Source organism: Haemorhous mexicanus, chromosome 19, assembly GCF_027477595.1.
Source record: "Haemorhous mexicanus isolate bHaeMex1 chromosome 19, bHaeMex1.pri, whole genome shotgun sequence".
NCBI classification, from domain to species: domain Eukaryota; kingdom Metazoa; phylum Chordata; class Aves; order Passeriformes; family Fringillidae; genus Haemorhous; species Haemorhous mexicanus.
In genome coordinates, this window is record NC_082359.1 from 7,020,739 (window position 1) to 7,044,728 (window position 23,990).

General features: G+C 39.9%; 1 protein-coding gene across 2 annotated transcripts in view; it reads left to right on the top strand.

Moving 5' to 3' along the window:
• Nucleotides 1-8,307: 8,307 nt before the first annotated feature.
• The window catches only part of TANGO2 (transport and golgi organization 2 homolog), a 28,682-nt gene continuing 12,999 nt past the window's right edge, over nucleotides 8,308-23,990 (top strand). Inside the window, exons 1-6 of one of the 2 annotated variants that reach the window (XM_059863280.1) lie at nucleotides 8,308-8,473; nucleotides 10,687-10,846; nucleotides 16,616-16,737; nucleotides 20,656-20,744; nucleotides 20,938-21,057; nucleotides 22,063-22,177. In XM_059863280.1, the coding sequence (XP_059719263.1) occupies nucleotides 16,682-16,737; nucleotides 20,656-20,744; nucleotides 20,938-21,057; nucleotides 22,063-22,177 (380 nt within the window). In that variant the 5' untranslated portion in view covers nucleotides 8,308-8,473; nucleotides 10,687-10,846; nucleotides 16,616-16,681. Of the gene's footprint in view, nucleotides 8,474-10,686; nucleotides 10,847-11,400; nucleotides 11,468-16,615; nucleotides 16,738-20,655; nucleotides 20,745-20,937; nucleotides 21,058-22,062; nucleotides 22,178-23,990 lie in introns of those variants that run through there. The other variant, XM_059863279.1, reaches the window with a different exon arrangement.

Below are 23,990 nucleotides of genomic sequence, written 5' to 3' on the forward strand. Positions count from 1 at the left end.
TCTTTAAGTTTGGTAGTAGTCTGTGGAGACTAACTTTTTTAAAAACTGATCTGTAAGTGCATTTTTAAAATAGTTGCCATAATTTAAATATACATGTCAATATGTCTTACCAATTTAATCCATCTGTATTTAAAAATAAAGCTGTAACAATCACACAAAAGAAACAAGTCAAGGAAGTTTATACACCTGTGATCTAAGCTTTCAAAAGGATTCCTAAACCCTTGGTTTCAGTGAAAATATTGTAAAAAAATATAATGGAATTAAATAGGCAATAGGTGCCTAATTCCCTTTAAGAGTTTGGGACTAAATTCCTAACAGATCACTGAAAGTCTCAGGCAAAGTATCAATTTATTTTTATATATAACTGACATTCTCTCATGTTCCTTTTATATATATAACAAGCTTCAATTTAGTTTAACATTAGTTCTTCAGAACCTAAAATACTAAGGTTCCTAAAAATCAAAGTAATAATACTGCTTCTCTGTTTCTAAAACAGTGGAAAGTGGTTTTTGAATGAAATGAGGTGGTTGTTTCCTTGTCCAGATAGATGAGCATGGGTTGGCACTCAGAAATCCCACCATCAGCACAGCAAGCAGTCTGTAAAAGCTGAAGACTGTTTATCACCTACAGGAACACAGCACAATGAAACATAGGAAAAAAAATGTGGGAACCTACAGAGGTTTCAAACTTATGCATTGTACAATTCAATAATCTTCTTCCATTGTCACACCACATTAAAAACAGCACCTTGCCCTGCAGCTCTAAAATACTGCTTCAGGAGAGGGAACATGGTTTTGACTTCCATTATCCTCCAGCCTGCAGCAAGGAAGTGCCTTGGTCCTGAATCAGAACCCACAGGAATTTAGCAAGTGCTATTTCTGCTTGTAGTAAAATCTTCAATATGTAATTTACATCTTGATATGTCATCATTTCCTGGTATTTAACTTAGTAACAGCTTCTCTAAAGTAGAGATTTTATTACATAAATTATGGAACTAGCAGACTGGTTGTAGTGGAGACAGCATAAATTTCTGAATCAATACAAAATATGTCCCCAGTAGTAGTTGTTATTCTATGCAGGTATGTTATTGATTACAGTCATAATGGTCTCACTTTAGCTGCCATCAATAACTCACTACTTGTATTGTCACACTGAATTAAAAAAGAACCAGTCTAAAAATATGAGGAGAAGTTATAACAGCATGGCATGACCCTAGCCTGTGGTGCAAAGAAGCAAAACACTGCCAGTTTAAGTTTTCAAGGATTTGTGTTTGAGACTTCACTTGACATTACACTGATAAAATAAATTCACATGGGATCCTTATTCAGGACAAAAGAATGTGTCTTAAACATTCCAGAAAACTTTCAAATTTATGGATCCTGCATACACTAACAGTTTTCAATACCCTGGCACCATTAGAATACAGGTACTGTTATGCAAAACTGAACCAAAGTTTTATGAGTGGTTATTGACATTCTACTGATGAACATGTCTGAAGCTTCCTTGCATCAGATTATGAACTGTAGATAGAATGTTAGATTATTTCAGCTTTTTAAATTCCTAATTTTGGAAAACAGTCTCCATAAAATACCCATATTTGCTACTCAGCACAGAGATCGTCACAAAGCGCTAATTAGAAGATTTGATTCAACTTCATAGACTGGATCAGCCTCCAGAGAAGTCTGTCAGAATCCACTGTTTTAATCCACAGCCAGAAGTGGCTGCCCTCTCTCAATCAGGCATCTAATCAACATGCCTGAAGTCATTGTAGCTACCCCAACTTAAGTGATCTCACACCTCAGATTCTCCTTCCAGGAGAATCCAGTCAGCACTCTATGAATCATATTTTAAGTCACACTGCAATTTGCTTTCCTCTGGGCAATCTCTGCAAGCTTTGCTACTCTTCATACTGTTAAAAAGGTTATGGTTTTCCCCTTCAAAACCTGCAAAAATTAGACTATCCAATATTATATACATTTAGCTCTCATCAAGCTGTGACTCCAGTAGCCATGAACACTGTTGATAGTGAAACATCACAATACAGTTTCTCACCAACAGAATAATCCAGTAAAAAAGTCTTCACTTCTATCACTGGTCTGAATAACAGTTACTTAAAATTTTATCGCTACATAACCCAAATTAAACAGAGAACATTTACTGTAATAAGAAGGTTCCATGGAGGTATTCTAACTCATGGGTAGAATTTCCACCACCAGAGCAGATGAAGAAGAGGCAGTTAAATTACTGGAAACAGTAGGTCTAGTTTCACTGACTTTACATTGCAATCAATGTAGATCAGTTAAGAAAAGACTTCTTCATACAGGAACAAGTTAGGGCAACATTTTTCTGTACAAAAAAACCACAATGATAATTCCTTTTATGAGAGCAGAAATAAGAGGGGAAAGTAACTAAGCTTAGAGCAGAAAAAAGGCATTTGTGATATACAAAGCCCAGCTCCTGTAAAACTACTGCTCAGCACTTCAATCAGTCAATATCACTGCACCTGTAAGAACTCTTACACAGATTACTTCATCAGGTAATTCCAACTATTTCCAACCAGAATGCAGGTCTTGGTACCAAACCCCTGAAAAGTCCACTCACAAGGATAGCAGTGCAAAGGAAGCACTGATGCCTAATTCTAGACTCCAAATTACTAGGTTCTGAAAAAATACGGAAATGAGTTAGTATTTTGTGTTTGCTGTAATGACAAAATGCCAGAACTTACCCCAAATTGATTTACCCCCTTCTTCCCTCTCACTTGCTTGCAGTGTTTAAGCTGTACTTCAATAATGCATTTCAGAAGACAGAAAAAGCTTCACAACTCTTAAATAAACCATAAGCAGCTAAACAGTACCTGTTCTGGAGGACAAAGGCCTGTTGCTAAGACACTAGACTTCAAGTTTCCAATGGCTTATGACAGCAGTAGCAAGACAAACAAAATAAATAATAAAAATGAAATTGTCAAAGATACCTTGACAGTGTCCTTTTAATTTTCAGCCAACTTGAGATGTCACGTAAGCACTGAAGCAGCAAAGAGGTGATACTGCTTAGATAGCAAAATCTCAATTCCTCTCTGACCTACAAATCAGAAGCTAATAGATTAGTGGTGCACTGGTGTATATCTGCACGGTATCTCATGGAAACCCTGTCGCAGCTTCTGAAACAAAATGCATGTGCTCTGAGATGCAGAAAAAGCATAACTATAAATAACATCAACTGAAGCATGCACAGAAGATTTTGACAACCCAGTCAAGGACCTTATGGAACAAAAACCCCAAATTGTCTAAGAAAGCCATCATATCTGAAGAGATGAAGCATGCTGCATGTAGCTCAGGAACAGAAAGGTCTTCCCAGTGAAATATAAACTGGAGAGCAAGACAAAGGCACAACCCTGCCCATATGTTCTCAACGGATCTCAGTACCTTGTAATACTGCCAGCAGCAGCATCACCACTATGCAAGTGTGGATGAGAACTATCTTCTTGGACCCCTTAGTCTGGAACCTGTGATCTGAATATTACAATTTTACACTTTCTAAATATATAGTCAAAATATATATTTGACTATAGTCAAATATCACTCAACTTATCTCATGGTAATTAACATCAGTTGACTATATAGAGCATTAAGACTTGCAGAATCAAACCAAGATACCTTTCACATAAGGTTTTTCTAGATGGAACAAAACCCATGTGCCTGTAAAGCAAAATATATATATATATATATATACACAAATGCAGCGTCAATTTTTACAGAATTGGATGAAGTAACCTGTTAAAAAAAATGATGAAGCCAGTCACTTCAAGAGTACCATGCTGCCTTAGCTAAGATTCAGTGTTCTCAGAATGACCAACAATGGTACACTCCCAGTAATGACAACACTGTAAGAAAATATATGTTCTTTGTAGGAATGAGGAGTAACTAGATATGAGCTTCATTAACTAAATCAAAGCATTCTCTACCAAAGGTCAAAATATTTTAAAATGCCACCCATATACACATTCCTACTGGGTATCTTACACATTTTTAAATCCACGAGATTAACTGATATTCTAAGAAACACATTTGTTTTGGTGGGTCAAAATGTCAGACTACTCTGAAGCAGTGGCAATCAATGAGTTTCATCAGGACTCCAAAATATTATTTTGTTTGATCACTGTAAATAAATTAATGAGTAATAGATGCTGTCCACTTACTATTGAATGATTAGCCATTTACAGACAAAACACCAAATGCTACTTGAAATTGTGAATGCCAGAGGGTTGACTGTCAGGCTTTCAAAAGATTGGATATTACTAAATTAAGCTGTCTGTTCTCAGAATGTTGACAAAACCAGCCACAAAAAGAACCAGATTCACTAGAATTAGCTATTTCTCATAAATACTACTTAAAACAAATGTATCCTAAGCTAATGGAGAAAATGTAGACTCTAGAACCTCAGCAGACTGCACCAGAAGTAGCTTTTCAGTTTGTTTTGGACTGCCTGTGAAATGCAAGGGTAGGAGTGAAAAGGACAAACAGGGAACAAAACACTTGCGCCGCACTAGGGTTGGCTTTGTTTTACACAAGTTAGCTGAAGGAAATAAAACCCACTTCATTTTTTAAGTTGATTGTTTCTTTTCTCAGATGCTCAGGTGGTTACCTGCCTGGCTTCAGCTCACAGGTAGACCACATCCTACCCGAAATTTAAGAAAATCTCCCTGTTCTTATTTTAATGCTTAAAGCCATGAAACCTCTAATGCCCTTCTGTGAAGAAAATATGTTTGTCAAGTTACATGTATACTTTAAATATCTTGCATTAAGAAAATAACACTTTTTCTAGAAATAGGTGGATTTTAATCTTTAGAATTTCATTGCTAATTTCCAGGAGATACACATGAAGTCTGAATAAAGTAATTGCATGCAACACATGTGAAATTCCTTCCCTATCCATATTGGTGTAACCCTAGAGTTGGCCTTTTCCTCCTTATTCTGTAGAGACAGACAAGAAAGTAAAAGAAATTGACCTAAGTGCTTTGAAGGTAACTATGATGACTATTAGGATGCCCCCACATCTGACAGAATAGCCATACTCTGGTTAAACTGGAAAGACACAAGCTAAATGTAAAACCACACTTAGCTGCTACAGCATTTGTTTACAATGTCTGTGTCAATGATTTATACTCACACAATAAAATATTAAGAGCAACAAACTATAAACCTGGCAGCACAAGAATTCTAACAGGTTTTCCTTGCAGAGTATCAATTCTGACACTACCCAAGATCCACCAAAAGCACTGCAGATATAATGTGTTGCATTACATAAAATCAAGAACAGAAGCTTAGTTTTATATAACTGTAATATGCATACAGATGGTCTTCAGGACAAGATATCTAATCTAAACTACAGTTTGTACAAAATTTGAAGTATAAGCAAAAGGCAATAATTTTACCATTTCTAGTACAGTGTCCTAACTCAATAAAATGGGAAACTACCTCTATTTGTAGCTCTTGTTGGTTCTTCCAATATTAAAAACTTTCTGATACCGAAATCAATTGCAGAGATTTTGAATTTAGGAGATGAAATTCAAAGAAGCGAATTATTTTTTAGCCAAATAGAACATCAAAACTATGGTTATATAAATTGAAACTATTTGACTGCAACTATGGCATAATAATAAAATAAAGCAAGTCCACTTTATAAAGATTACCAGTGTCAAATAAAATGCAAACTATGGTCTCTGAACAATACACAAGGATGAACCATGCAGTCAAACTATTGTTCTTGCCTTCCTAATGCATTCCTTTGGCCAAGCAATGGGAAGATAAACTCATTTGCCTAATGGAGCATATAATTTAAATATTTCAGACAAGAATTGACAGAGATGCTGCTTAAAATAAATGTAAGAATCATCCATCCAAATACCTCGCAGGATGAAGACCCCAGAATAGTTCACAACTTATTTTTTCTATACAAACTCCAAACTCTCCAGCCCCTGCAGTTACTTTAGTCACTGTGCATATCCTGTATTACTTTATTACAACAAACCTTTTCCTTTTTCCCATAAGAGACTTAATACAAGGTTGCATATTTTCTCTTTTGCAGTGCCTTGCAACATTTCTAAAAATCACTAAAATTTCATATTTTACTACTGCACCATGCAGTGCTACGCAATTTTGTAAAAAAATTATGTCTAAATTTATGGAGCCTTAAAGGACTAGTGTATTCAGCAGATTGCAGTACCTTATCCACAGGAAGTTACAATCAGGCAATGTCAATATTCTGTCATTTAGAAGCAGGATTTTTTACCATAAAGCATTCCCATTAATACAAATGAGGAGAGCTGTTTCCCGCCTCCCCCCCGGCAAAACTTGTATTTAGGGTTTAAGCTATTGGTACGGTAAGACGTCTTCTTCCCTTGATAAAAAAAAAAATCTGCTGAGGGTTTTGTTTTCTAACATGCTATGAATCACGTTTTGTATTGTGACCTACCTAAAGGCACAACAGTACAGCGTAACAAGCAAAGTGCATGTTTTAAGAATTCCCCCTTTCACATACACAAACAAGTGCGTACATGAAACAAAAAGAGAAAAAGCAAGAAAGACAGTCTTTACTATTTCATATTCACTAGAAGTGAACATTTCAAAGAGTTTTGCAACTTCTACAAACGTCAGATTTTAACCGTGGACCTCAATTCTGCAGGGAAAGCGAAAATTAAAAAATAACCCCTAACTCTGGCTTTTAAGTCCGTAATGGATGTCGCGTGTGTGAAAACATTGGTTAATTTTGTTTGGTCTTTGCTACAAAGAGAGTAATCTCCTATGCATGCTACAAATACCCTGAGCAATGACTTCCCTCCATGACAGGAGCTGCCCATCATATTGCAGGATTATTAAAATGTTGGTTTGTTTAAGGCTTGCTTGTGTGTGCGGCTTGCGTATGTAATTCAGGCATTCGCATACATCAACTCCTCGTTGCGCATCTCACAATAAACTGATGAACGCTGTTAAACCTGAACCAGCAACCTTTAGCAAACAAAGAAGTCTAACCCGGAATCGTGATGCAAAATCACCCCAAAACGTACTACATCCTGCAAGAACCTCACAGAAAATAGCCCGGCAACCTCATTTATTCCCCCCCAACCCAGCGATCTGCTCACCATCTCCGTCTTATTTCTCTGTCCTCAGCTTATTTTCCTTGCTGCTACTGGCTTCAAGGAGGCGGCGTGCAGAAAAAAAAAAAAAAAAAAGAAAAAAAATAAAAAATGCTTAAAAAATAATAAAAAGGGGAAACCCCCCAACTCTTCAATAAACCGCTGGGCAGCCGCTGGGCAGCATGTCAGCCCCTTGTCTTCCTCTCCCGCTCCCCGCGCAGGAGCCGCTCCCGCCGTGCCCGCCCCGCGGGTGCCCGTCCGTCCCCCGCGCGTTCCCCGGGAGAGCGCCCGGGCTGCACCAGCTCCTCCCGCCTGCTCACCCACCGAGGCAGCTGAGTAGTCGGAGCTGGGCTGATTTTCCCCTCCCACCTCCACATTCCTATTTACAAAGGGTATCCAAGACCATCTTTATCCGACGGGGGGGTGGGGGAGGAAGGAGGGGGAGGTGGAAGTACTTATTAACCCTTTTCTTGCATTTACCTTTTCTACTGTGATTTTTAGAGCACACAGGGGAATTCCCCTTCTCTACAGAGCACATGGACTCGTTGCCATCGCGCCCGCGGGGTCCTCGCTCCCGCACTCCTGCTTGGCTCTGACGGTGCTCCTGACGGCCCCAAGGCCGCTCCAGCAAAGCGGTCCAAGGCCACGGCTGGAAAACGCGCGCCCTCCCCAAACTATTGCTCGGAAAACAACCGGAGCGGCCCGCGGGGAGACGGGAGCGCACTGCCCGGCCCAGACCGTGATGCCACCGCCCGCCCACCTCTCCATTTATTTGTTTATTTTTCCAAGCGGGGCACATTCCTCAACACTCGCACCTGGGGGCAGGCGCTCGGGAGGCGTGAGGGGCCGCGCGCCGTGCACGCCCCGCCGCCGCGCGCCGCCGAACCCCTCGCGCGCCGCCCGCCTGCGGCCGCACGCGAACCGGCGCGCGCCTCCCGCGCCGCGAATTTTCCCATTGGGCGGCGCCGCTGCGATCGCGCTCGGCAACCAGAGCGCCATTGGCGCGGCCCCGCCCCGCCGCCGCGCGCTGCAGGCCGCGCCGGGCGCCATTGGCCCGCGGGCCTGTCCGTCACACGCGGCGGCCCCGCCCCCGGTGGCCGGCGGGAGTGGCCGGAGGAGCGGCCGCAGCCGCGGGGCACCGGTGGTGTGCGCTCGGCAGGGGCGGCGGGGACCGCGCTGTCACCTCCCTGCACGGGAACGCGCCCCCGCCCCGCTGCGCCTCTGGAGGGTTTCTGCGCTCGGGAATAAACGGCGCCTTGCACAGCTGTTCGCCCGGGGGTGGCGGGCCCAGCTGGTGGCTGACATGCTGTGGCAGAGGGCCCGTCAGGTGCAGCCAGCCAGGTAATGCTGGCACGCGATCCGCATGGATTTGTCTAACTTGACCTTCTCGCCCTTTGCAGTGGTCTGTGCGCTGCCATCCTCGCCTCTTGGCTTTGTCTTGGGTAACCTGAATAGCTTGAGCTTCCTACGCCCCTATTTTATATTGTGTTATCTCCTTCATTAATGTTCCTCCTTTTAATAATTTCCTGTGGTTTTCCTCCCCCCTTAACCGTGGGTGCCAGAAGTGGTGAAGCATTCCAGTGTCCCTGTGCTGTGGACAAAGACAGTGTCACTCTCCTGTCTCCCCTATATATTCTGTATTTTATACAGTAAATGGTTAGAGTAGTCCAGTTTACCAAAGTATTGCCCTGAGAGGTTATACTGTAATAGTAACAACTAAATTCTTTTTTGAGGTACTTTTTGCCATTCTAGCCCCAATCCCTGCATTCTTTATTTCCAGATGCATTTCCTCACTTTTTATGATATTAAAAATGCAATTTACTGGACTGGGATGGGCACATCAGATGATTTTGTAACCAGTTGTGAATTATTACTCATTTATTAGGCTACAAAATCTACTAATAAATATCTTGCATCATCTAGACAATTGGTAAAGATATGAAACTAGATCTGGGCAAAAACCCATCTCTAGAAAACTGTCAGGGTCCCTGATGTCTCCCCTTTAAAGCTGCTTTTTGAGACCTCTCAGGGAAAAGATATTTAATTCATCTAAAGTGTGCTTTATGCATTCCAAATAATATGAATTCCAGCAATCGAAGAACAAACTTGTTAAATAAATGTCAGGACTATTTCTCTTTTAGTTTTTGAAACCAACTCAGGACAATTCTACAACCTTTTAATTATTCTTCTGCTTGTATTTTAGCCTTCTCCAAGAGAGTTTCTGCCCTGACAGTACCACTCTCTTAAAGTGGATACAGAATCAGAGCCTGCTTGGGATCAGTCTATTCAAGTTTGACAAACAATGGGAGCTATACACTGATCCCCAAGGACAGGGTCTAGAAGGGGCAACAATAACCTAGCTGGTTTAGGCAGAACAAAAGGTAGACACAAGAATAAAAGGAAGAGTCAAAATGGCCACCAAATCCACTATTCACAATTTCTTGCAGTGGACTCTTTTTGTGCAGCCTCCTAAAAGGCTTTTGAAATTACTCTGAACTTATTCTTACTTCCCATATGTATTAAAAATAGAAACAAAAAATCAGGAAAAAACACTGTTCAGTTTTAAGCCTATGGACACTTTCTTCTTCCCGTAGATGTGACTGCTGTTGAAGGTACGCAGATTATCATCTGCAAATTTTAAATGAGAATTGAGCCTAGAAGCTAAACAATCTTTAGTGATGAGTCTATACTTTAAGACTCAAACAGAGTGCCAAAAAGAACAATACATTACATTTAATGTGCATACATTTTACCAATTTCAGTGTAACAGAGATTTGTATAATTTGTCTATTTAGTCACCAGATAACTGCTTTAAATAACAACTCTGTACCTGAAAACATTAATACATTCTAGGTTTATATGTCTCACGGTAATAACTGCAATCTATTGTTGTGTTCAGAAGCAGTAGTACAAAGAATGATGATCATACACTCACCCAGTAATTTTCATCAGTAGATCTCAAGAGACCTTGCAGAGGTCAATGTGATCATCCCATTGTTGATGATGGGGAAGGAAAGCATTGAGATGAACTTGCTCAATGTCATATGCCAGAGCAGTGCTAAACCTGACAATTGACTTTGGGTTTTCTGTATCCAGGATAAAAGGTTTTGCCTGACAAGCCACCTAACACATCCATATACCTCTGGGAATTCTTTTAATTATTGTTTCACATCTTGTGTGTATTGTGTTTATTAGTGTTAGAACCTGGAAGAACACTCCAGGCTTTTATGGTCTTTCCTTATAGGCTTCACTATAAAACATTTTGTAATTTACAGGCTCCACTGAAACCCTCTATTGCCACCCATGAAAAAACAAAGTCAGAAATAAAGTTTGAGATCTTTTTTGAAAAATGAAATAATCATATTTCAGTAGGACAAAAAGGTGACACAGATCCAATCCCAACCCAAATCTGCAGATCTAGGTAAAATTACTTAATGTTTGGTTATCAGTTCTGATCATGCTGTGCTAATAAGTGAAATCAAATTTGATGCTGTCACTTTTGTTTTCCTCAATCCTCAGGAAAACTGTCCTGACTGGAATTCATTCCATTGCAGGCTCAGGGCTCAGTGACTTTGGGGCCTTCCTGGAAGCAGAGTCTCAGCTGAAGGAGGTCAGGGGAGCAGCATCCCTCAGAGGGGCCTTGTTCTGAGGGGTCAGAAGCTGCATCCAAACCCACTAAGATTGTCAGCAGCCTGGGAGTATCTGTCCTCAGAGGTATGAGCACTGTGAAGCTCAGATCAGTAATATTATTATTTCACACCTTCACAGAATCACAGAATCAGCAAGGTGAGGAGAGTCCTTTAAGATCATGAAGTCCAACCTCATTAACCACTGTAACCTCTATAAACCACTAAACCACATTACCAGATTTAAACACCTCCAAGGATGGCGGCTCTGCCACCTCCCTGAGCAATCTGTTCCAATGCCTGACCACTCTAACAGTGAAAAAAATTTTTCTAGTGCCCCAATTTCTCATCTCAGCTTGAAACCAGCTACGCTGGCAGCAGGCTGAGGCAGCCAAGAAGCAGCTCAAGCACTGGGAGAGGACTCCCCAGTGCGCTGGGGGATGCCGGGCGGTGTGGCACCGGGCTCTCGCACACGCCCCGCGGAGCTGCAGGGCCCCGGGCTAGGGGCACAGGGAAGGTGCCGGTGCCGGTGCCGGTGCCGGTGCCGGTGCCGGTGCCGGAGGGCCCCTGGCTAGGGGCACAGGGAAGGTGTCGGTGCCGGCAGCGCCGGCGGGAGGAGGAGCCGGGCCCAGCCCCCGGAGGGGCGGTTCTGGTCGGCCCGGCCGCCCTCCGGAAGCGGCGCGGGGGACGGGCGGTGCGGCGGCCGTGGGTGAGTGAGGGAGGCGAGGGAGGGAGTGAGGGACCGGGGGTCACCGTGCCTGCAGGGCGGGCTCGGACACAGCCCGGGGCCGCCTGAGCTGCCACCAGCCTCCGGGAGCCGCCGGGCTCCTGCTTTGGGGGCTGTGTGTGCCGTTCCTGGCCCCCGCCGCAGCCCCGGCCCTCCCCGCCGAGGAAGGTGCTGCTCCTGAGCGCCATTTGCTTAAGGTTTTTTATCCTAAATTTATCCAGCAGCACCTCTGGGGATGTTTTCAGGTGTCAGTTCGCACCTGTTTTCCTTGGTTATGCGATGGCATTTCACTCCGGCGTGGGTGGTGGCTGGTTGGTATTTGCGTCACGTACAGGAGTAATTGTAAGTGTACAGGAGTAATAAAGTAATTTTTAAATTAAGTTTTCATATGAAGTGACCCTTTGAGGTCAAGGAATAGTCATAGTTGGACAGTGAAAACTACTAATGTCTTTTGGTGGTTCCTCCCTGAAGAAAACCTAAGAACTGTACAAGCTAAAAATACAGCTTTTATCTAAGGAACAGGCCCTGCGAAAGGCTCTGAGTCTGCAGATCCGTTGCTGATCGTGCTCTTAAGAAACTGGGGCAAAGGCTGTTTTACTCCATTGTTGTAAATGTTTCTAAAACATGATGTGGTGAAAGGTTATGTTTACTGGCGTTTGTTTCTCATGGGAGCTGTACAGTGGACCTAGTCTAGTAAAACGCCAGAGAGAAATCAAGCAGCTGAAAATAAAATTAGCCCGTTAAACTTGGGAGTGCCATTCACCTTGCATATTACTTTCTGTGTTTTTTAAGTGTTGTATTTTTGCTTTGCTGTCTCTTGCAGGAAAGACTGACTCCTCACCTTGGTAGGGTTACAAAGCCTGGGTTACTTACAAGTGCTCTTCACAGGGAACAACCTGGAAGTCATCAAATTATAGATCTATCTATTCCACTTCATCTGTAGTTATTAGTATTGCTACTGTGGAGCATATGGTACATAAGGGAAGTGCAAAAATGAAACAGTAAAATGCTTTAAAAATGCAGCCAGGAGACACTTTTCTCTGAGGGAGAAAAAGAGATTACTTTAAAGAACTAATCAAGCCTGCCTTATTTTTGATGATTTTTAAGTTTGCTATTAAAAACTTCATTCATTTCAGTAGTGTAAGAAAATGCATCCAATTTTATGGTTCTACGGGCATTTGAGGACTGTAGAGTTCAGTTTCATTTAGACATACTCAAAAGAGACAGTAAAATAGTTCTGTACTCTGCTGAACACAAGTTATTGTTGTAGTATATAGAACTAGCAGATTCCAGTGAATAATGTTTTTTAGCTGTGTTTTAGACTGCACCTAAACAATAGTTTTGGATGAGTTGAGATCACTGTGGTAACTGACAGATGTTATTTATGATGCTTCATTTGTGAATACAAAATACATTACAAATGGCTTCCTTTTTCAAAGCCTGCTACTGGGAGTTATTAAGGGTAAAATAGTTTTATGCCAAATTATGAACTGATTGCTTCTAATCAACCAAATGATGGTAGAACCCTATGGAAAGAACATACACAATCTATCATGTTTGGGTGTCCTGAAAGTCCCTCTAAATGCTACCTTATGCTGGCATGTATCCACTCAGGCTTTTAACAGATCCTTCAAATAAGCAAAACAACACACTGTGCTGTCTAACAGAAGTGTAGCACAGAACAAGAATGTTAGTTACTTTAATGTCATTTCCAAATTAGCGGTGCCATTTGGAGCAGAACGCTTAATTACAGGATGTTTGTGGTTCTTGACAAGCTGGTTTGTGTGTATTAGGCATAAGTTGGACAGCAAACTAGAAACATTACAGAAATAGGAGATTGTTGCTATCATGTCATCCTTGGTAACTGTTGTCTTATTGAGTAGGAATAAGCAAACTAGAATTTATAAAAGCTCATTATCCAGAGAGCAGTCTTCACTGTCTCCAACCTAGAGCACAGGATTTCTCCCCCCTTCCTGCAGACCTTGCCATGTTTCATAGTGTGTATATTCTGGCTTGTAGTCTCCTCAAAAAGAAAATCAGAAAGCGAGTGTTGTACCACAACTTAGCTTTTTCTATTTGAACTCTTTTAAACTGTGGCACCTCCTTCATTTCTAAGGATGGTTCTGAAGACACATTTTTCTGCAGAAATGGAGATTGAAAATCAGGTTTTGATCTGGCTTGGACTTGCTGTAGGATCAAGTTGCAAGTGGAAGTCAGTGCTGGCCTAATCTTTTTCACCTTCTCCTCTCCTTGGTCTGTGGGGACTCAGCTGAGTTGAGCACATGTGCTTTGCAGCTCCAGCTCTGTGCCATGTGCTCATCCCCGTGCTTGCAGCAGCAGCTTTTATGTGAGTATGAGCTCAAGAGAATGGTACCTGCATGAAGACTTCTTGATTGAATGTCTGTGTACTTACAACATCTATGACAGCCTCTCTTCAGTTTTTTTTCCTCTTAGTGTTTTGTTAATTATCATGAATTTCAGAATATCCAAATTTGAGTCTGACTTTCAGTATGCTTCTATTTAAGAATTTAAGGGTAATATCCACAACAGGTGTTTCAAGTGCAATGTCAGCTTTAAACAAAGAAGGTACCTACATACATTGCTTGCCTCCTTTGCCAGTTAAATGTTGCTGCTATTTTAAGGGGTAGCTCTGTTTTATCTGCCTTAAACATTTCTGTCAAAAAAAAAAAGGTTGGACTGTTACATAGGACCTATAAACATTTATGCTTGTCTCAAGGCTGGCAGGTGGAGCCTGAGATAAAAAATGCTGGTTTGATATTTCAGGTTAATAAAAGCATAAATGTAACTTAAAGAATTCTAATAACAACAGGCAAGGTTGATGGGGGGAGAAAAAGCCTTCTGTCAAAGCAGTAGTGCCTAATAATAATGACTGGGGATTCTAGAAAGGTACTGAAGTGTTCAAAATATTTGTTCTTCTAGATAATTGTGATGAGTATTGCAAACTTATTCTGCAGCTGTTTTCTGACTGGCAGTTTTTGTTTAAGCTTTACGCTGGCCACTAACTTGCATGAACAGCTGGACCTACTTGATTATTTGAAGGGAACTGAATAAATCAGGCAGTGGAGCCTGAAACCTGTTTATTAAAATATTGGTTTTATGAGTGATTAATTGCAAACAGTTTTCTATCAAGTAATCCATTTAATTATCTGGCAAGGCACCTAGCAGCCATATCTCCATAGTCAGCAAGAGTACTCAGTGACAGTTGTCATTAAAATTGTATTTTATATCCCTGCTTTCACCAAGTGAGCTTCTTTCCACTTTGCCAAAAAAAAAAGTTTTTAGGATTCCCTGGCATATTCACAGTAGTGCTGTAGATGGGAACCTCTAAACCCACAGATTTGAAGGTGATCTCTTCTGAGCTGTGAGTGTTGTTTCTGAAATAATCTGTGTGTAGAAGATCCAAGTCTTCCAGCACTGGCAGTTCAAGTCCAGTATGATTGCAGTCTCCTGAAAATTCAGCTGTAAAAGTCTGAGAAGGGGCATATCACCTTCTCAAAGTGGTTAGATTTTCTCTATAAAGCTGGCTATGGTCTTTTTAAAGACCTGGCTAGTCAATCAGTTATCCAAAATTCAAGACTGCATCTTCATTTTATGGTGAATTTCTAATGCAGTTATTTTGGGATTGACTTGATAGAGGCAAAGAAAACCAACAGTGTGTGTTATTGTGTAACCTGTTTAACACAGAATAGTTGGGATAGCTCTGCTATTGCTGCTTTTAGCTCATGGATTATGAGTCAACTTGGGAGGGAAATTCCTTTTGTCAGCGAACAGAATTTAAAATACTTTGAGGTATATTTATATATATATACAGACACACACACGCTCCTGTGCACTAATTTTCTTGTCAAGCATGTCAGGAGTGTTGCACCTCTTTCTGAGTTATTTCATGTCCTGCAGCAGAAGAGTCTCTTTGCAGGATACTGGGCTGCAAGACTGAACTTGTTGTGCTCTGACAACAACAGCAGGCTGGTTGTGGTGCTGAACTGTGACTTAACAGGAGCCAGCAGCTATGGGCAAGCTGTTAATTTAAGAATACAATCTGTATAAATGCTTCACTTGGAGTTCTGGTTTTGGTAATGTGAATGTAGTCGAGATGATCCATTTCCTGATATCTCTTATGACAAATTATGAAGCAATTGAAGGGCAAGAGAGACACTTTCCACATATCTTGAAAGTACAGTTAAAAATCCTGGGTTTTGTACAGAAGTTTTTTCAGTCGTTGAGTTGCTTAGAGGGCCTTAGAGTTGTGCTGTTGAATTCTGCCTCCCTCTCCCCTTGACTTACTTTGAAAGTCCTTGCATGGCAAAAGCTCTCAGTAACAATAAAAATGGTTGTGTGTCATTGGATGGTGGCATTCTGATAATTGTTTAAGCAGCCTCAAAAAGTAAAGATCAGACTGCAGTTTTATTAGCAGAAAAATGTTAATTGGGCAACACAAAATATTTGAAAGCTGTTTTGTTGATTTGAAATGGAAAGCACATTTGTCATTCCATCTGGATGGCCAGAATTTTAAATATAGCACAAGTGCTGGAAACTCCTCATCAAAATGTAAACTCTGGACACAAAATGTCCCATGTGTTTCTGTTTGTTCCTGACCTTTTACCCAATGCTAAAAAATAATAATTTCTCCTGGACATTGATAGTAGCTTGGCCTAAGTTATACTTTATTTGCAGGTCTGTGAGTGTCTTTAATGAGGCTTTTTCTGTCTTTTGCAACAGTTTGAGTGTTATTTTCTCCTTTATTCTAAAAGAAGCATTTTGCCTTCCGTAAGAGAGGGAAAAAAGTAAAGGTGCTTTATTGGTAATGAGCAGAAAATTGCCTGGTTTTTTCATGTATTGCTAGCACTCTACATTTTGTCAATATTTTCCTGATGCTGGTTTTTTCCCTAAAAATCTGAACTAGCCAGGCATAACTTTGAAAGTACTTCCATAAGAATTTGGTTAGTAAATCAGTCTTTAGAACTATTCTGTTTTGGTGGTTGTATTTTATTTGTGTATTTGTATTATGAGCTATTAGTCAGTACATTGCAATCCTTAAGCTCCAGCGCAGCAGCAAGTTTCTCTTTTTATAATTTGCAGTGTAATAGATAATCTTTATTACCATTTTAGGCTGTTACAGAATGACCTTGCATTGAGCCTTTGTGGAAGAAACAAGATTTAAACATCAGTTCTTCAATGTGCATCCTTCTATTCAAATTTGACCCACGGCCAGTTTCAAAAAATGCATACAGGTAAGATGGTTGTAGTTGAAACAGACCTGTTGCTGTAATATTTTACACACTTTTTTTTTGTAGCCAGTGTGTGAATTACAAACTCAAATCAATATTATGTGTTCAACTGTGCATTTGTAGTGTTTAACTTCATTGCTTTCCCCATTGGAAGAGTTACTGTAGCCTTTTTAGAACCCTTTGGTTTTAGACTATATCAGATGTTTTGGGCTTTCTAATCATGGACCTTTTTTGCTGGTGTCGTGCTGTGTAAGTCCTTTAAATATTGTACTCTAGTGCTTGGAAGTCCTGCCTTCTACTTTATTATTTCAACTAAGTGGAATCCTGTTTGTTGGGCATCCCAGTTGTACCTGTCCCCTGCTTTCAGTGTGGTAGACATGTTTAAGGCTTCCAGTTTGCAACCAAGGAACTTCTAATAAGTGTCCTAGCCTTTCCCCTCCCTAAAATCTGTGTGCAATTGAAATTGTAGGCAATAAACTAAGTTGTGTGTATGAAATGCTTAGCTAAGAACTGAAGAAAAAATAAGCTTGCAGGCTTCTAGGTCAGTTTCTAAGAATTTCTCAATGTCATGCAGTGAGTTTCCAAAGTATTAAACATCCTGCAATCATTTTCTCTCTCATTGTAGCCTGTTCTCTTTAAATTTCATTTCCAACATCAGTGTCTTTGAGTACACTGAGTATGTAATAAAAAGACAGCAAGCACTTCAGGCTGTAAACAGACTATGAAGGTTTATTGCTATGTTTATATATACTGTATAGGTTCCATATTACTTTGTAGGGTACAAATATTGGTATTCATCCAAAAACCATCAGTCTGCTCAGTAAATCGTTGTGCCTTTCGCTGACTTGTTTTCTTGTCCTCTTGTATTAAGAAGCAGATGCCATTCTATAGAAAGAGAGGAAACGAGAATGGAAACCTCAGTTGTCCAGAGTGCATTCCTTTCTGCATCTGGAGCCTGCCTGAAAAGGGATTTTTTTTATGATGTGACTGGTGCTGAATTAATATATCCATTTATTTGGTCTGACTTTCTTTGTGTTGGTAGTTAGCAAAAGACAGATTCATCAATTTGATGCCTCTTGGGAAAATCCTTTGGATGTAAACTGCAGTTGCTTGCCAAGTGAACTTTCTGCCATGATCAATATTTAAAAGTAGAACTTAGAGTAGTTTGCTTGCTATAAAAAATTGCATCAAGATTGAAGTTATTAATTTATATCAGAAAACAACTTGCTGTTAGCATCAGAATAGGACAACACTTTTGAGATGTTGGCCCAAATTCAGGAGTATTTAATTGCATTTAACTTTCTTTATATCTTTTGTTAAGCAGTGCCTTGCTCTATACCTGAAATAAGTCACTCTGAGCTACCTGTTAGGGTGATAAATGCCAGGCCACAATGTTCTTGGTGTCAGATTTTAACATCAGATCCATAACTTTAGTCTTTTAATTATCTTAACACCAGCCCTCTTAATTCCAAGCAGTGTTATAGCCATTGGACCAAGTGAGACATCTCTCTCCGAGTTCTTGCTAAGGGTGATTTTTCTTGACAGTTCAGGCATCACTGTGCTGTATCTCTGTTTATTTCATGGTGAGGTCTTGGAACAGTTTTCCCAACTAAAAGGGGATTCCTGTACCTGCAGACACTAATTTCTTTGTCCATCACAAACCAGGCAGTTTAACTTTCCTTGCTGTTCTCTGCTTTGCATTGCTAACTGAAAGAAAGTGTCAGTAATAGGCATTAAAAGTTGAAAAGACAAACACCTTGTCATTGGCTGAGTTTACTGGCTAGAAGAAAGTAGCCAAGCTAAAACATGTTCTCTCTAACACTTGGGAGAATTTTCCAGCCAGGTAGACTCTGGTTTCTAGAGCAACATATTGTTCAATTTTCTTGAGCATCTAATTAAGCAAAGAGCTCACTCTTGTGACACACTAACAAATCCATCTGCCTGTAGGATTGCAACTGGTTCTGTTTTCCCTCTTGGGGCTTGTTTGTGGTAAAGTTTAGTGCAGTGTAACAAGCACTTTACTGTAGTCCATTATTATTGTCAGAGGTAATATGCTGCCTTTACATCCTTCTGAATAGTACTTTGTGCATCTTACAAATAAATTAATGTTTCAAGCTTCAAAGCTATAATCACAGGCTCTTTTCTGGAGCTGAATTGCATTGTAGGAAATCACTTTAATGGAATGATTTCTCATGTTTTCATTTCTCTCAATATTAAATCTTAATGCGTAAATCCTAATACAGTTGAATTATTTCAGCTATGAAAATAGCTGAATAGGCTTTTTGCAATTTATTAGAAGATGAGGGTTACTTAATATTGCTCCTTTTCACTATAATTATGTGTCATAAATGACAAAATAAAGATGTTTTTATTATTATACTTTTGTATACTAGCCTTGTGCTAAATTCAGGGGTCTGCATTAAACTTGAGATGGGGAATATTAAATCACACAAAAAAGACTTTGCTTATTTTTAGGATTTAGATACTATAAACAAATAGTAACTATGGAGTTTAATGTAATAGAAACGATGCAGTTTCGTGTTAAGAATTATTGAAGGCAAAGTATAATTGAAGCTTCAGGAGATGAGAAGTGTACTTCAGGCAAACTATTTTTTAACAGTGGAGATACTCATTTAAATAAAAATCAGTGAAAGGAGGCTGCATCCTGTTAATGGAGCATGTTGAAGTAAGGTGGCAGAAATTTGGTAAACCTGCAGAAAGCCTATAGCTCAAAGACTAGAATCAGCTAGAAGAAGAGAAATTATGTAATTTTGAAAGGAACAATATTATATTTGCATTGGAAAGATAAAATTGTACATACCGTTTGCTTTCCAACAGATGTTATCTTTGTTGGGGAAAATACTAAGCACTTACCTTACAGAAAGGATGCCATTGAAGTGTCAGGTTTTTCTAGTTTCTCTATGGTTGATTATGATTCTTTTTCTGTAGTTTTTTTAATGTGCAACTTGTACCTTGCAGTCCTCTTTTAAAACACTGCATTAGGGAAGAGATGAATTTGCAGGAAAGTTCAGAAACCTGCAGAAAATGAAAGTACATCTGAATGCCAAACAAAGTAATGAGATGTCATTGGAATTGATTCTTGTGTGTTGTGGCTAAAAATTAGAATTAAAATTGTATGGTCTGTCTTCAGTTTCCAGTAGCAAACTTGTCTTCTGCTGTGCAGCTGTAATTGAGATGCAGCTGGCAGGAGGAACTGACAGTGACGAAGATAACTGAGGTTAAGGAAAACTGGTTAAGAAAATCTGCAGGTTTTTGAAAGATAGCATTTCATTAAAATTAAATTAAGCAACATAGCTGGAGAGAAGGGGGAGCGTTCACTGTCTTGCAGATGAAATAAAGGCAAGTCATGTTGTGGGTACTGATGAGCAGGACTTTGGGAGCTGCCCTGGAGCTGTGCAGGTCCGTGTGCAGTCACCTGCTGCCCTGAGCCTCCACACAGGGCTTGCCTGGGGTCACCATTGTCTTCTACCTTTACTTGGATCCATTACCTGCTCCTCAGGTGAGGATGTTCTACCAATGAAAAACACTTTAAAAAAAAGAATTCAAAATAATACTAATAATTTTCTTTAATTAAGCTGTAACTTTGTGCCGAGGAATCTTAAGGTTGTTTATGTGACCTTAATTCAGTGTCTTTTGTAAGAATTAGTTTTTGAAAACAGCAGTTGCCTCATTCACTCACCAAGATGGACTTGCTGAGTGTCTCATGGCAGTGAGAGAGAAGGCTGCTGTCAGATGTCAGTCGAACTTTACACTGAGTGATAAAGGTGAGGTGGGAGATAAAGGATAGTTTCATGCTTGAAATGAGTTAATGCTCTGGAAAAAATTGGATTTTGCTCCTGCCTGTACTGTGAAGTTCCAATTTGTAAGTAATAGTATCTTTTTTCCTCTTGTGTTCTGCAGGCTTATTCTAGCAGCTAATAGGGATGAATTTTACCACAGACCATCCAAATCGGCCGAGTTTTGGGACAGCAGCAATGAGATCCTTAGTGGTATGTATGTCTTGCTGTTTGGAGTGGGTTATTATATAAGGGAATCATGGCATGGGTTTTTCATTATTAGGGTGTTGCCTTTCTAATAAGAAATTTTCTTTTTTCTTATACATCTAAGGAAAACATGTTGTGAGTTTGAAACATTTTTTAATTTTAATGTCTTTAATAACCTAACTCTTGCTTGTTCCATTAGGTCTGGATATGGAGGAGGGAAAAGAAGGAGGGACATGGCTGGGAATCAGTAAGAAAGGCAAGATGGCAGCCCTGACAAACTATATGCAGCCAAAGATTGATAAAAATGCAAAAGGAAGAGGTATGGAGGAGTTGAAATTAAAATCAAAAAAGGAAGTGGACAAACAAGCCCTGATGTTCCAGTAAAATAGTGATGATTACAGTATTAATTTTCTTAACACAGCTTTATGGACAAAGAGAATGTTTATGTGCTGTAAACCAAAATTTTTGACTGCTGAGTTTGAGTACATATGTGAGGAACTTGACTTGGGATAATGTTTTCTTGATCAAGCAGACATAAGTAAAACAAGATGTAGTGCTTGGAGCCTGAAGTCACATTCATACCAGCTATGCAGCAGCACCGTCTCCTCTACAAAGTAATTCTAATTAACAGGCAGAAAAATTAGCCAAGCATTGAGCTGGTTTTAGATTACAGTAGACTTCTTAAAGTGCATATTCATATTCAAACACCTTTGTCAGGGAATGCAACTTGGATTATGCTGGAGGTGGCCTAAAAAGATTCTTCTTCCCCATTGATAAATCAGAGGAGGAGAAATAATAGAAAAAAAAACTCCTTCAAAGAGGATGCTCAAAACAGCACATCTGTGGGTTTTTTTAAAGTAAAAATAGATTTGTGTGTAAACTGTCAAATGGTACTGGATTGGGAATATATTGCAGTGACAAACCATGTTATACAGAGACACAAATGAACCATGTCATTTGTATTTCATTTTAGGGTCATATATCAGGGAAGTGAAGCAAGACAAGAAAGAATTTGTAAGGTGGGAGGAGAGGAAAGGTGCATCCAGTCCAGAATAGTTAGTAAATGTGAATTCCTAGAATTTTACCAAGAGCTTTAGACTGAGTTCTTCAGAGTAAAAGTCATGCTCTTAATGTGAACATGATACAATGATGTAAGACTTTGAAAGGTTGGTTCATTATTTGGGTTGGTTTTGTGGTTTGGGGTTTTCTTCCACTGTTACAGCCTGTTGGCAACAGGAATCTTTATCTTTCTGTTTGTTTTACCAGGGCTGTCAGGATAGTGAGCACGCACATACAAGTTGCTCTATGTACTTCTCTTTCTTAGGTGCTCTTGTAACAAACTTCTTGACTGCAGATCTGGACAGCTACTCTTACTTGAAGAAAGTTTCAGTAGAGGGACATCTTTACAATGGATTTAATTTATTAGCAGCTGACTTGAAGTAAGTCTATAAAACATCACAGTTCAAATATCAGAGGGAGAAAGATAATAACAGTGCTGTACATACAAGTCATAGCACCAAAGTGTAACAATGCAAAGTCTGTCACAAACTAAAGTTAGAGCTCATGTGTTTTGCTAATTGGCATGCAAGGCCCCAGTTTTATTGTAGTCTTCCTTTCTTTTGTTATTGTTTATCTTTCAAACACTGGAGAGCAATCTTGTGTTCTAACCATTGCTTCCCATAAAACTTCTTGCAACTGCCTGATAGGCTGTAGCCAGTCTTTATCCTGGAGGCTCTGGGTTTTGTATTTTCAGAAGACAAAACCTCAGCTCATAATTTCTCAGACACCTTTTTTTTTCCTGAGAGTTGACATGCTGCAGCAGGATTAGAACAGCTGAAAGCTTTCAAGCTATTATTCCTGTCAAAGTGTCTGTGTCATTAATCTTTCCTTAAACATTAAAAATCATCACAAGACAAATAAACATTAACTTAAAGTTTCTGTAGCTGAAAAAGGATGTTGGATACTTAATAATAATCAGTGTGATTGGCACAATCCTTTCTACTGCTTGTGCATGTGTCTATGCACAAGTACATCTGCTACATTGCCTTTGCATTCTGCCTGATAGGGAAGAGTGGAAATCCAGGGCTAAGGCATCTCCAGGCCCTGTGTCAGTTCCCAGTTGGATGCACACTGCATGACTGGGAGCACATCTAAACTGCCAGGAGCACCCTGCTGCTTTGACACACTTGGTGCAGAAGCATTTATCTTATTAGACAACCTGATGGTGCAGGGCCTTCTCCCACTCAGCTTTCCTGCATGCTCCTGGGAATGCACTTAAAGCAGAAGGCCAGAGTGTTTACTGTTTTCAGTGGAAATCATTTCTAGCACCCTCTCACTAACTGGCCTTGTATTTACATTTTTCACTTTCTGTATTAGACCACCTTCAGCTGATGGCTCAGACTTACCAGTCAGTTCTGGGAAGATACCATGACTCTATTTCTGCTTGGTAGGCCTGCTTAGAGATAAATATATAGGTTATGTTTCCAGAAATTCAATCCAGAAGATGGCCAGGCAGTTAGAGGCTTTGATACTTTTTGGTCTTTTTACTGTCTACTTTATAAAGTTCATCATTTCACCAGAGACTTCCCAAAATTTTTCAGTTGCCTAAATTAATTTTTACCATGGTCAGAGGATTTGACTGTTTGAGCTTTCTGCTGTATGTTGCTGCCTGGCTAGATTGCATAAATTGGAAGGCTATCTTTTACTGAAAAGGCAACAGAAGAAACAGATGTTTTCAAGCAAACATCGTATCCAAGGTGTGACCTAGCAAGCAGTAAGTTTGAGTTTCTTCTTTTAATGTAGGAAAAGAGAATAGATATAATGGCTGGTAGTATGGTGATATTAAAGTAGGTTTGATTGATTTTTTATTTAAGGCAATCATTCCTGTGTTGGGTTTGTTTGTTTATTCCTCCATGCTCGGGTGATAGAGAGTTGTATGCTCAATTGAATAGTCTTTCCATGGTGATAGAGGTCATAATTCCTTGTTGAGTATCACTCTGAAAGCTGTGTGTGTTGATTAACTTCTCTGCTTTGACATGTCCTTAGCCTTGGATATTCTGATGAAATGAAATTCTTGGCAAGCTAATGATGCAGAGCAATTTCAATAATATTTGTAAACTTGTCATTTTAGGAAATTAGAATTACTCCAAAGAGAAATGTGGTATATGAACGGGAGCTGCTTTTCTGTGTAAATAGAAAATGGTATTGTAGTTGATGCTATTTTGTTGGGCCATGTTGCTGTTCAAAACAAAG